Source organism: Mesoplodon bidens (genome assembly GCF_964165515.1).
Source record: "Mesoplodon bidens genome assembly, chromosome: 7".
NCBI classification, from domain to species: Eukaryota; Metazoa; Chordata; class Mammalia; order Artiodactyla; family Ziphiidae; genus Mesoplodon; species Mesoplodon bidens.
The window spans coordinates 91,687,242-91,699,953 of NC_138164.1; the positions used below are offsets into that span (position 1 = coordinate 91,687,242).

Below are 12,712 nucleotides of genomic sequence, written 5' to 3' on the forward strand. Positions count from 1 at the left end.
GAGGCTGAAGCAACAGTAAGGGCTACTAAGAATAGCTTTGTAAGTTCTATTCCATGTTAAGTTTTGTCTCTAACAGTTGGAAACAAGATTTCTAAGCTGTGTGTATAGGGGGTGGGGTTGGGGGGGAGAGGATGGTGGGTCACCTAATAAAATTGCCATTTAAGAACACTCAGTGCATGGAATTCCACTGCGGTCCAGTGGTTAGGACTCTGTGCTTTCACTGCTGTGGGCCCGGGTTCAGTCCCTGGTTGGGGAACTAAGATCTTGGAAGCCTCGTGTAGCAGCAAAAACAAAGCAACAACAACAAAACAAAACCCCCCAAACAGTGCAGTGTTGAGAACAAAATAATATGGTGCAAGAGATGGCTATTGGAGTAGCCCATGTAAGAAACGATTACAACATAAAGTGGAGGGTGGTAGTAAATGGGATTCTACATATTTCCTATCTAACTGGCCACTGCTCAGTATCCTTTGCTGAGTTTTCCAGGCCTTGGTTGCAGACTTCATCCCTAGCTAACATTCTTCCCTAGGTGATCTTATCCAATCCCAGGACTTTGACTACAATCAGCATTTTAGTCACTCACAAGTATTTCTAGGTCCCAGACTCCCCCAAACAAACTCCTACTTTAATATCTTGCTTTGAATGTTACGAGTATTCGAAATTGATTTATTGATGAACCTACATCCAGTTGTTCATATCTTTAATTTCCTTTCATACCTTGTATCTATATAGTCCTTAAGCAAATCTACATGTGGTTCTATCTTGAAAATATATCCTGAGTCTACTAGCACTTGTGACCACCACATCAGAACAGTCAGCTACAGTAGCTTATAACGGTTCTCTGTGTTTCTACTCTTGCTCTCCTGTAGTATAGTTTTTTGCATAGCAGCCAGATTGAGCCTTTTAAGAGGGCAAGTCAGATTTTGTCACTTCCCTGTTACTCAGACCCCAGTGGTTTCCCATCACACGTAGAATTCAAATCTGTGGCCCATGTGCCCTTCAATTATCTGGTTAGTTTCCTACCATTTTTCCTTTTGCTCACTGTACTCTGGTCACACTGGCTGCTTTGCTGAGACTTTTTCCATCTTGGAGTCTTCATGTGTTACACTTAATGCATGGGAAAGCTTTTCACTCCACTGTTCTTAAGGCTCATTCTTTCTAAATTCAGGTCTTACTCCAAGTCACCACTTCAGAGTCCTTCCAAGTCCACCTCTAAAGCAGTGCCTTATTTTTTACTCACTGGATACTTTTTTCTTACCTAGACTGTAAGTTGCACAGGAGATAGGACTGTTTTGGTCACTACCTCTTGTGTCTAGCATATTGACATTTTGTTGAGGGAATTACAAAAAAATACTATGGGTGGTGCTGCTGATTACATTAGATTTGGAGGTAGAGAATTAAATTCTGCTTTGAGGAAGGAGTTTAGGGAAGAAAGGCAAATGAATTCAGCTTCAACTTTCTGATTGAGGCATCAAGAAATGTTGAGCAAGCAGTTGGATATGTTAAATTCAACGATCTGGCCCCCAAAACCATGACTACGTAGGTGGCCCTTCAAGTCAACCGCTTGACCGAGTTCGTCCGAGAATGGGGGGGGGGGAGGGGAAGTAACGAAAGCAGAGCCTCAGAGCTGGTTTTCAGAACGCCAGCATTTGACAGCCAGATACAGGCCTAAAGGGAGCCTGCCAAAGTACAGGAGCAGCAGTAGTGGGTAGAAAATCTACGGAATGCCAGAGAGGTCTACAAGGTCATTACTGAGGATGGGGAGGGTCAAGTGAGCTGAATGAGACAGGTCTGCTGATCGAGTTTCCCCATCTTATCACATTAAAATAGTTATTTAAAGTAAGAGGACTGTCAAAATTACGCACAGATCCCCGGAGCCAGTCATCTCGCATAACCAGGCTAACACTGAAAACCCCAGACCACTTACCGTGTGCTGCCCCGGGCCTGTCCGGGCACCCGAGCTAGCCCCAGCGCGCTGACAGGCCCTGCGGGAGCGGGTATCTGCTTATTCTGCCCTCCGTAGTCACGGTCTCTTAATTTTGATACGAAGAGGCAACTTACAACAGGTACCACAGCTACGGCGGGCAGAGACTAAACCGCGCAGCCGCAGTTGCTGCAGCCCCGCCTCCCGGGCCCATGACGTCATCACGCAGGGACAGGGGTGAAAAAGGTCCCCTCTCGCTCGCCGTCGCCGCTCCATTAGTTCGCCAGCGCACGCACCGCCTACCGGCGACTGAGCTGGACGCGCGTTGCCGAGGGAGGCAAACTGTGAGAGTCGGCGACCAGGCATCCGCTAGGGGCAGCCCGTTGCGCCCGCTTCTCCCGCGGAAGTTCGGTGTCCCCCACGTGCTTCCGCTTCGCTCCTGGCTGGAGTCCGCCCGGCTCGGGGCGCAGGTACTCATCACGGGATGGCTGGGGATGGGTGCCGAGGTCGGTGTCCGTGTCCTTCTTGGGCCCGGAGGAGACTGGCTCCAGGACGAAGGCTCTGCATCCGTGCTGATGCCCGGCCCCTGCCGACTGCCGCCCCACCCGGGCGCTCCTAGATTACAGGACCCTCTTCCCCAGTAGGCGGCCACTCTCGGGAGTGCTTCTCGAGAGCTCTGGCGGGTTGCGTGGCTTGATCTCCATCCTCTAGGGGCTCTGGGGGTGGGGTGGGGTGAGTGGGTGGGTGACAGACAACACGTTTGCTTTCTGCGGAGCTTGCCCACAGTTCCTGATTGCAGCACCTGGCACTGAACTGAGGCAGTCTGATTTCATCTAGATCCTCCCACGCTCTTAGGTACTTCACTCTGCTCATTCGTTTATACTCCATATTCAGCAGGCACATTCAGGACTTTGTTTTTGTTTGCCAGTGCACCTGGAATGGTGCCTGGCAGATAGGTGCTATGTATATTTGTTAGACTACTAGATGAATGAAAATAATCCTCTTTCTCTTCTTTCAAGGCCCTCCTCATCCATTAGGCCTTCCATGGCAACTCCAGCCCACAGTAATCTCAGACTTTCATCAGACCACTGTAGCAATTAGTTTTACATTTAATTTGTCTGTCTTTAGACAGATTATCCCTCATTTCTTTCTCTTAAATATTTTCTTTAAGGAAAATGAAAGCTACTCGAAGTCAAGGCTTTATCTGGTACTACTTCTGGGGCTCCCACAGTAACTAGAACAAAAAGCAATAATTAGTTAATTAGTTGTTGATTGGTTGTGGGGTCTTTGTGTGGCCTGCAACTCAGCTGACAAGCTGGTCAGGTTGGTGAACTGGAAAGGGTTCAGGCTTTGGAATCAGGGGAGGCCTGAATGTGAATCCTGTCTCCCTCACTTTTCTTCCTTGGGGTACTTGAGTATTTATACTTGGTCCTTTCTTTATAAAATAGGAGCCATTGATTATCAAGTAGTGTTTTATAGTAAGATTGAACTGCTAAAATCCATGTTTGGATTGAGAGGTTAGAAAGCCAATTAAGGCAGGGTTAAGGTTCAGTTAATGAGCTTTAGGTGTAGAATTAGAATGCAGCAAGCACTGGAGTTTCTAAGTAACATGCCATTTTTACTTTTACATTGTAGAAGCATAATTGATATTTTTGATGTTTCTTTGGTGTATTTATTATAATGATGCAATGCTCTATCATATGTAATCACAGTAACTTTTGAAATCTCTCTGTACAGGCTTCAGTATAGTTTTCCCTCCTTTGAGGAAACAGATGGCCACATTCCATCATAGTAATAGTCAATTGATTTCTTTTCCTGACTTTGTTAGTAATGTATGTGAATTAAAAAAAACAAAACACAAAACTCCAAAAAAACAAAAGAACAAAATAAGAATCATCTGTTATCTCACCATTCATAAATAACTACTTTACATTTTGGTGTTTTCTTCCAATCTTTTTTTTTCTATATATATATTATGTACATGCATATCCTGCCATGTTATCCTCTAATAAGCATCTGTATCCATATCCTTAGATAATATTTGAAAATGATTTTGAACAAATTTTTTTGAAAACCGCTTTATTTTCCCATAGATATATCATACATTTTAATCATTCTGTTTTTGAACATTGTTTCCGATTTTTGAAAAACTCCTCCATAGGGGGGTGAATTACAGCTTTCCTGTTGACTTCCCATGCCAAGGGAACATTTTCTTCACCTTTCAAGCCTAAGTTTCGTAATTTAAAAAATGAGGCCGATGTCTTCCCTAGGGAGCTGTTTGAGGGTTCAATAAGATGATACTTATAAATGTGCCTAGCTCAGCCTCCCAGCCCCACAGGAGGCAGCCAGCTAATGTTCCTCACCCAGAACCTGGGTGTTCATGTCCAGTTGTGTCTTTTCCTTCTGTTTTAGTGATAGTTTTTCACCATGCATCGGAAGAAAGTGGATAACCGAATCCGGATTCTCATTGAGAATGGGGTAGCTGAGCGGCAGAGGTCTCTCTTTGTTGTGGTCGGAGATCGAGGAAAGGATCAGGTAAGACCTGGTAAATGCTTCCTGACTTACTTTGTATCCTGTCCCAAAGAGTCAGCATGTTACAGACACTCTGGGGTTTCACACATAATAACTGGTTTTCTTTAAGTGAAATGCCTAGTGGGAACATTCCTTTACTTACTGGAAGTGATAACTACTCAATATTTAGAATTATTAACAGACAGGTTAACAGCTTTTGATATGTGGGGTGGTGGACTGAGTGCAAGGGTAAGTGTATGTGCGCTGGCTTCTAGTCCCCGCCTGGGCACTGCTTGCCTTGTGGTCTCGGTCCTGGCTGTCCTGGAGTTCTCTTCTGGTCCTGAGTTGCTATGGCTTTTTTCTTTGGCAGGTGGTCATACTCCATCACATGTTGTCCAGAGCAACTGTGAAGGCTCGGCCTTCTGTGCTGTGGTGTTATAAGAAAGAGCTGGGGTTTAGCAGGTAAGCCGTGCCCTTTGAGTGTCCCATCCCACTTCCCATCCCTGCTCGTTAGTTAAATGCTAGGAAATGATTCTTTGACATGGTTTTTCAGGGATTCTTAGTGAAGGTGCTATCTCTGAGGACACTTCTAGTAGAGAAAAATAGTAGAGCTGATGGCCTTTCTTCATTCCTGACAATAAATTTCAGATCCTTTTCACATGCTCTTTTAAGTCCCCAGCCCAATTCCTTGCTTTCTGCACACGAGTTTTCTTCTGAGTTTTCTCAGCTGATCCAGCCCCTCTAATAATGCAGCTTCCTTCAGTTGCTCTTGGAAGTTACCAACGACCTGATGCCTAATGCAACAACTTTTCCTCCTCTTTCTCCTTTTTCTCAGAGCTCTTCTTCTAGTAGTTCACTGCTGTTTTTGACAATTGGCTGTTCTTATCTTTTGAAGTTGTGGACTTAAGACTTCTTATATAGTAAAGAGCAGACCTCCAACACAAACACACTTAGGCACAAGGGGAATTTATTGAAGTACAGTTGACCCTTGGACAATGTGGATTAGAACTGCAGGGCTCCACTTATACACGGATGTTTTTCAGTAGTAAATACTACAGTACCACGTGGTCCGTGGTTGGTTGAATCCTCTGATGTGGAGGAGCTGTGGTTACCGGGGGGGCGACTCTTAAGTTAGACGCAGGTTAACCCCCAGGTTTCTCAAGGGTCGGCAATATACGGGCTAGCTCCTGAAGCCTATGGGGATGAGATTTCAGCTCTTCCGTGGGCGCGGTGTACAGCCGCAGCGCTGACGCTCTGGTCCCTGCTCAGTCTCTCATCTCTGCGTGTCTGCTCTGTTCTTTTCCCACTTCAGGGCAGCTTTCTGCCTTCTGTGGTGCCCATCGCAGAAACACCACTTGAGTTTTACGTGCTTTGGGTCCAACGACACAGAAATCAGTCTTTCTCCCAAATTCTTTTGGAAAGACATCCACCCCTGGGCCAGAGGAGGTGGGGTGGGTCACCTACTAGGAACCTGGCAGTTCTGCCTACGACTGTGTGTGTGGAGGAGTTTGGGGTGTGGGGGTGCTGTTCCTTGTCAGATAAACCGTTATAAAGTCACCTCGGAAATGCTCTCCTTTCTTTGCTTCTGTGACACTCAGACCGCCTTCCTGAGCTCTCTCTCTCCCCGAGCTCGTCTCCTTCCCTAAACCCAGCTCACCTGTGGTTCTGTCCTTGGGCCTCTTCTCCCTCCTTTATCCCCCAGTATATGTGTCTCTGGGGCGGACTCTGCTGTGGGGAAACCCCCTGCGAAATTGGGCAGTTTACAATGTTTTGGGCAGATTTGCCTTTCAAACTTAACCCACCTGCATTCACTTTTAAAAATCTCTTCTGTGCCTCTTATAGCTCTCCTACCCCTGTTTTGAGCATTAGATGAAGGCTGATGCTAAGTCATGGGCTGAGGAAGTGCAGCCCCAGGGGCAAGGCCTTGGCTCTACTATTCAGTTAGAGAACTATGATACAATTTTGGTTTGCTGTAACCCTTGATGCTGGAGTTTTCTCGTTCTCTCTTTTCTCTGAAAGAAACAATTAATTGACAGTTAGGTATTCAGAGTTTTTTAAGACAAAAGAAAAGTTCAGGGATTTCTGGGAGACGTCCAGATTCCGTTCCAACCCTTATACCCTCTATCAGTATTGTCTTAGATTAGAGCTGCCCTTGAGGACTTGACCCCACCATCTGGGAAGGAAGTGGATGAATTCATTTAGGAAAAATGAATAAAGTAACCCGCCATCACAGTGCCTCTCCCAGGTTCTCTGGGAAGCGGTGCTGTGTGGTTGAAGCATTGGCTTGAGACTGAGGTAATGAGGCCACTAAGGTTTGCTTTCAAGCTCTGGCTGAATGTGAGGTTTAGGGACTCCCATTCCCCTTTTTGTAAAGTGAAGTGTCAAAATGGCAGGGTCCTCACACAGACTTCCACTGTCTCCCTCCGAAGCCCATCTGCTCTAATGCCTCTTTCGTTTCCTTCAGCTTTAAAGTGAGGGGATGAGCACTGCGATTTCCAAGTTCCCTTCTAGCTCTGAAGGTCTAAGTGGGTGATCGTTGAGCCTATCCCCTGCTCCCAACTCTAGCCCCTCTGGTTAACTGGCTTTCATGGGATGGGGGGTGATTGCAGTCATCGGAAGAAAAGAATGCGACAGCTGCAGAAAAAAATAAAGAGCGGGACGCTGAACATAAAGCAAGATGACCCCTTTGAACTCTTCGTAGCTGCCACAAACATTCGCTACTGCTACTACAATGAGACCCACAAGATCCTGGGCAATACGTTTGGCATGTGTGTTCTCCAGGTGGGTGACTTGCCCCAGCCCGTGACGAGTTAGAGTGCTAGGGAGTGCCTGGGCTGCCTGGTCACCCACAAGGCCAGGTGTACAGAGAGGAGAGGAGTCACGTGTACTCCCTCCCCCAAAGCTTCATCCGTGGAGGACTTGGCCACTTTCCACAGGAACTGGGTAACTCACCAACATAAAAAGAGCATTTCCTACCAAAAGCAGCACTTGTCTAGAGATACCCAAACTGGCAGTGACGCTCCATCACAACTGGGTCTAACCAGCTTGGTAAAGCACGGAACTTTGAGTGACCCCAGGACCCTAGATCCCTATTAGAACTAACTGAAGACTTTCGTGACCAGAGAGCAGTGGGACTTGTTTTAGCTAACTAGGTACGGACCCGAGTACTCGGACGTCCTATCCAGAGTGCTTGACCGAATAACCACCCCTATCACCGCCCTTCTCGTCCTTGAAGTCTCCTAGCTTTCCCCCCCTCAGAGAAGTAGCTGGTGAGTTTCTTCACTGGTATATATTTTCTCTTGCCTGGCAAGTTAATAGATTAAGTTTCATATTTTTCTTTGTTTTGAGCTCTGGTGGTCTTTGTTTTGTTCTTTGATTCTTTGGCACCTGTGACCCCGCCCCACCCACCAAAGAAAACATTTAAGCACAAATCCTCACATTTAAGCACAGGTTCCCACAGTTTGATATGTATTTATTATATGCATGCACTACTATGATTATGTGCATCGTAAAACATACCTTTTAAAATATAAATTAAGAAATGAGGTGGGAAATTTTGAATAGGAGTTCTGGTTTTTCCTTTCCGTATTCCAGTGGGCTGTCCATACACTGCTGGCTTACATCCCACCTTGGAGGCTGAAAAGAGCGTTTTGCCTGTTCTCACCCCATCACTGACTGGTAGGGAGCTGCTTCTGCTCACCTGTTACCAGGTGAAGTGATGGTGGCTCCTTTAGGCAGTGGCTCCCCCATGTGGTGCAGTTGAGTTCTGTCAGTTTCCATCTATGAACAGAGCAGAAAATGAGTGTGAGGTATTTCTGAAATTCAAGTGTGAATCAATAGAGAGAGAGAGAGAGAGTGAGTGTGTGTGTGTGTGTGTGTGTGTGTGTGTCCCCGGCCGTCCGTCCGTCCGTCCGTCCGTCCGTCCGTCCTGGTGAGTCAGGTACAGGGTATGGTCTTGAGTTTGTACTCTGAAGCCCTCCTTGTACCTTATCGCCTGGCCCCTGCTTAAGCTTCCCAGCGGGTGTTCTTTGCAGCCAGTTCTAAGGTTTCCTTTTTCCAGGATTTTGAAGCTTTGACTCCAAACTTGCTGGCCAGGACTGTAGAAACAGTGGAAGGTGGTGGGTTGGTGGTTATCCTCCTACGGACCATGAACTCACTGAAGCAGTTGTACACGATGACCATGGTAAGTGTCCGTTTTTTTCTTTAACTTGATTGTGGCGGTTCAAATGAATCTGTGTTTTTGCTGCTTTCTTTTAAGAATGCCTACTGAGCAACTCCAGTGAGCGGTCAGTATAATTTCTAGGCTGGGAGCTCTTTGACTGGAGCTAATGAGGAATTTTCTGCAGAGAAGCCTCAGTGGCCCTGGGTGTGCTTAGGAATCTGCATTTTGCCTTTGCTTTCAGGCATTTGCAGATTCTACACCAGTGAGATTCAGACATGATGCAGCTGTTGTGTAGTTCAATTTCTAAGAGTATTCCACAGAGGGCCATGCCAGTGCCTACATTTGTGTACTACAAAAAGGGGACCATGCACAAGCGTCCTCACCTGCCCTCACCCTAATGGGTAGTGGAGGAGCATTGCCATCCCGCTCCCGGACTGGCAGAAACTTTGACTCCAGGGAGTGGGGTGGGGTATTTTTTTTCTGCCCCAGCTGAGGGAGTGGCTGGAAGTGTTTCCCTGGATGCAGAGCTGGTTCTGCCACATGGGTGTGTTGAGCCGCAGGTTTGGAGTCATTGTCCATTGCCAGCTGCTCGGGAACTGTTAGGCTTGGCCTCAGGGTTTCATGAGCTGCGTTCGCCCGGTGAAGTGGACCTCCGTCAGATCTCAGTGCCTACTTCCTGTCGCCTCATCGCCCCCAGCCCCTTCGCCTCACCCCAGCCCCTCCGGCCTCCTCGGAGGTCTTCAGGTGCGCCCTCTCCCCTCAGCAGACTCTCACCTGAGGGCCTTCGCGCCGTTTCCACGAAATGTCTGCTGGCCCACTTCCTCACTGCGTTCCACTCCCAGCCAAGATACCACTTCCTCGGTGTGGCCTCTCTCACACCCTGTGTAGACTATGTGGTTGGCCTGTCACTCCTCAACCTGTTTTATTTTGCTTCAAAGCATGGTACAGCCACCTAAAGTTAGACATTTATTTGTTTATTGTCTGGCTTCCTGTGCCAGTCTCCAAACTTTATGGGAGCAGGGACTTCGTTTTCCTCCCTGGTATATTCCCTGATCCTGGAAGGGTGCCTGGACTTTAGTAAGCCCTCCTGAAATACCTGTGAACGAGCGAATGTCTGTGCCCACGTCACTTTGTTTGTTCTTCCTCCCTCTCTTACTTGGCTGCCTGCTTACCAGCTCAGAGGGCCTTCCCTCTCTACCCTATATAAGTGGTCCCCCTCCCCACCCCGCCATTGGCTGCCACTGCACCCTGTTTCTCATTCATAGCATTTCCCAAAATTTGTATCTATTTACTTGTTTGTCTCCATCCAACCATTTGACTGTAAGCTTCAGGAGAATAGGTTTCATGCTTTACTAAACACCGGTGTGTGCCCAGCTTGTCTGGTGTTGGCATGTGCATTTTATTGAACGGGTGAATATGTTTTGTGCTGCTGGATAAAATGTGGGAACAGTCAAAGGTGAGGTGAGGGGACATTTGTTGTGATAAGAAACATTGCATTTAGTGTCTGAGTCCTGCTGCAGCAGATCGCATCTGGCCAGTTTCGCATGGCAGGTTAGGTAGGAGTAGATTTTGTTTCTAGCAGCATCTCTGGTGCCTCTTTTACCCCAGGGTTGTTTGTTGGAACTTCTTCACACTTGGACGCTGAACCTCAGTGCAATTTGGGTACCTCTGTTAATGGACGTTGTCTCTTTTAGGACGTGCATTCAAGATACAGGACGGAGGCCCATCAGGATGTGGTGGGAAGATTTAATGAGAGGTAGGTCTGGAGCACATTTCTCACTTCCTCAGCTGTGGGGAGCCACAGCGGGGGGAACATTTTCACCTTGGACCCAACTGAAAGCTGTGCTCTATCTCAGGGAAGGTAGTGCAGGAGCCCCAAATGGTGATAGTCCCGATAGCAGTGGTAGTTGTGCAGCTAACTGGAGGCAATAAAAGTGAGTGGAAGGCTGGGGCCTGAATTCTATCTTGCTTCTGGCCCTTACCGAGTCTCTCTCCCGCTCTGGCTTTTAGCCTACGCATCTGTCAAAGGGGTGATTTGTCTGGACCACTCTTTTCCCAAATGTGTTTCACAGAACACTGATGTTCAAGAGGGACCTTATGACAAAAGGGTTCTCTGGTCCAATATATCTGGGAAATGCTGATACAGTTTTTCCTTTCTGAGGATTCACGTGAGCCTGTTTTAGCCTCTGAAAAGTCTCACAGCACCAGGGACCCCAATTTATTTGACCACAGACCCCTTTTTAAGGAACGCCAGTTAGCAACACGTGAAACGCCTTAAGAAGAAAGAAGCCATGTCCTAGGTCAGTGGTTCTCAGCCGGAGCACTTTTGCCCCTGGGGAGACTTGGCCGTGTCTGGAGATGCTCTGATGGTCGTGACCTGCGGTGAGGGCGGGAGGCTGGTGTCAGTTGAGGCCAAGGGTGCCACTGAACAGCTTAAAAGGCACCGAAGAGCCCTTCCAACAAAGAATTATCTGGTCCAGAATCTCAGTAGTGCTGAGGTTTAGGAATCCTGGCCTGGGTGAACTGTGCAACCTAATTTCAATCGCCTCTGAAGCTGCTCAGTAGCAGTGGGCCTGGAGGTCGCCCAGCGCTACTGGCTGGAAGGGAAGCCTGTGAAAGTAGTGCGGGAGGCCCTTTGCTTGCAGTTGTGGGAGAAGCTTGGATTTTATAGCCAAACACATGTTTTGCTACACGCAAAAATGTTTGTATTATAGTGCTAGAGGGAGCTTTCCCCTCCACCCTTTCCTTTATTTTCTCCTCCTTGTGGCAGAAGGTCAGTCCAGTTGTGTATGCGTTTGTTTCCCTGTGTGGCTGGTGAGCACATGTGGGGTGGCTTTGGCGTTCCCCATTCAAGGAGACACGTAGTGCTAAAGGGTGAACCTGGCAGGATGGGGGAAGGGCCGGGGCACCCTGGAGCAGCGGGCTTCTGCACAGTAGGGGCCCTTGTAATCAGTCGCTTAAGGGAGTTCCCCGTTTGCTTGTTTGCTCTATAAAGCATGTTCGGGCCTCGTAAAGGAGGCTGGGAATCATCCGGCACTGCCCTCCAGATGATGGTGTTGGCTTTCTCCAGCTTTCTTAGAGACGTGGGGCTAGATGATTTTCCTGGAGAAAAGCCCTTCCCTTGTTGTGCAGACACTGCCCTCAGCACCTCACGACTGCGGTTTGTTCCTCAGGTTTATTCTTTCTCTGGCCTCGTGTAAGAGGTGTCTCGCCATCGATGACCAGCTCAACATCCTGCCCATCTCCTCCCATGCCGCCAGTGTTGAGGCCCTCCCTCCCCAGACCCCGGTGAGCTGCCAGGGGCCGGGAACGTGGGGCAGGCTGCGTTTTCTGTGCTGGCCCTCCCGGGGTGGCGGCAAAGCTTCTCCTCCTCCCCTCTCTGGTAGGAGGACAGTCTTGGGCCTTCTGGTCTGGAGCTGAAGGAGCTGAAGGAGAGCTTGCAGGACACCCAGCCTGTGGGCGTGTTGGTGGAGTGCTGCAAGACCGTAGACCAGGTGAGCGTGCGTTTGGAACGTCCCCAGCCCAGTCTGCACGGCGCTGAGGGGAGAGAGACAGCGGGCGGAGAGTGACAGATGCCAAGTTAGAACAAGGCTTGCCTCCTCCGAGGGCGAGGGCCCTTTTCTGTTGCTCACACTCAGGCACGCAGCAGCAGCATGTGTTCATGACAGTGGTCCAGGATTAGCTCCCCCTTCTCCACGTTAACAGTTCAGGGAGCTGGGGGTCGGGGGGAGATGGGTTACATTTATGGAGGAACGCCACAGGCGCAGGGTGATGGACCTGTGTCCTTTCATTTTCGTTAAGTTTTTTTTTTTAATTTATTTAATTTATTTATTTTTGGCTGCGTTGGGTCTTCGCTGTTGTGCGTGGGCTTTCTCTAGTTGCGGCGAGCTGGGGCTACTCTTCGTTGTGGTGCGCGGGCTTCTCACTGCGGTGGCTTCTCTTGTGGAGCACAGGCTCTAGGCTCGCGGGCTTCAGTACTTATGGCTTGCGGGCTCGAGAGCGCAGGCTCAGGAGTTGTGGCGCACGGGCTTAGTTGCTCCACGGCATGTGGGATCTTCCCGGACCAGGGCTCGAACCCGTGTCCTCTGCATTGGCAGGTGGATTCTTAACCACTG

At 48.5% G+C, this 12,712-nt stretch overlaps 1 protein-coding gene across 2 annotated transcripts in view; it reads left to right on the forward strand.

Moving 5' to 3' along the window:
• Positions 1 to 2,211: 2,211 nt before the first annotated feature.
• The window catches only part of NAT10 (N-acetyltransferase 10), a 40,243-nt gene continuing 29,742 nt past the window's right edge, over positions 2,212 to 12,712 (forward strand). Inside the window, exons 1-8 of one of the 2 annotated variants that reach the window (XM_081240328.1) lie at positions 2,212 to 2,394; positions 4,337 to 4,459; positions 4,806 to 4,897; positions 7,045 to 7,216; positions 8,496 to 8,618; positions 10,292 to 10,353; positions 11,771 to 11,885; positions 11,984 to 12,091. In XM_081240328.1, the coding sequence (XP_081096454.1) occupies positions 4,352 to 4,459; positions 4,806 to 4,897; positions 7,045 to 7,216; positions 8,496 to 8,618; positions 10,292 to 10,353; positions 11,771 to 11,885; positions 11,984 to 12,091 (780 nt within the window). In that variant the 5' untranslated portion in view covers positions 2,212 to 2,394; positions 4,337 to 4,351. Of the gene's footprint in view, positions 2,395 to 2,678; positions 2,780 to 4,336; positions 4,460 to 4,805; positions 4,898 to 7,044; positions 7,217 to 8,495; positions 8,619 to 10,291; positions 10,354 to 11,770; positions 11,886 to 11,983; positions 12,092 to 12,712 lie in introns of those variants that run through there. The other variant, XM_081240329.1, reaches the window with a different exon arrangement.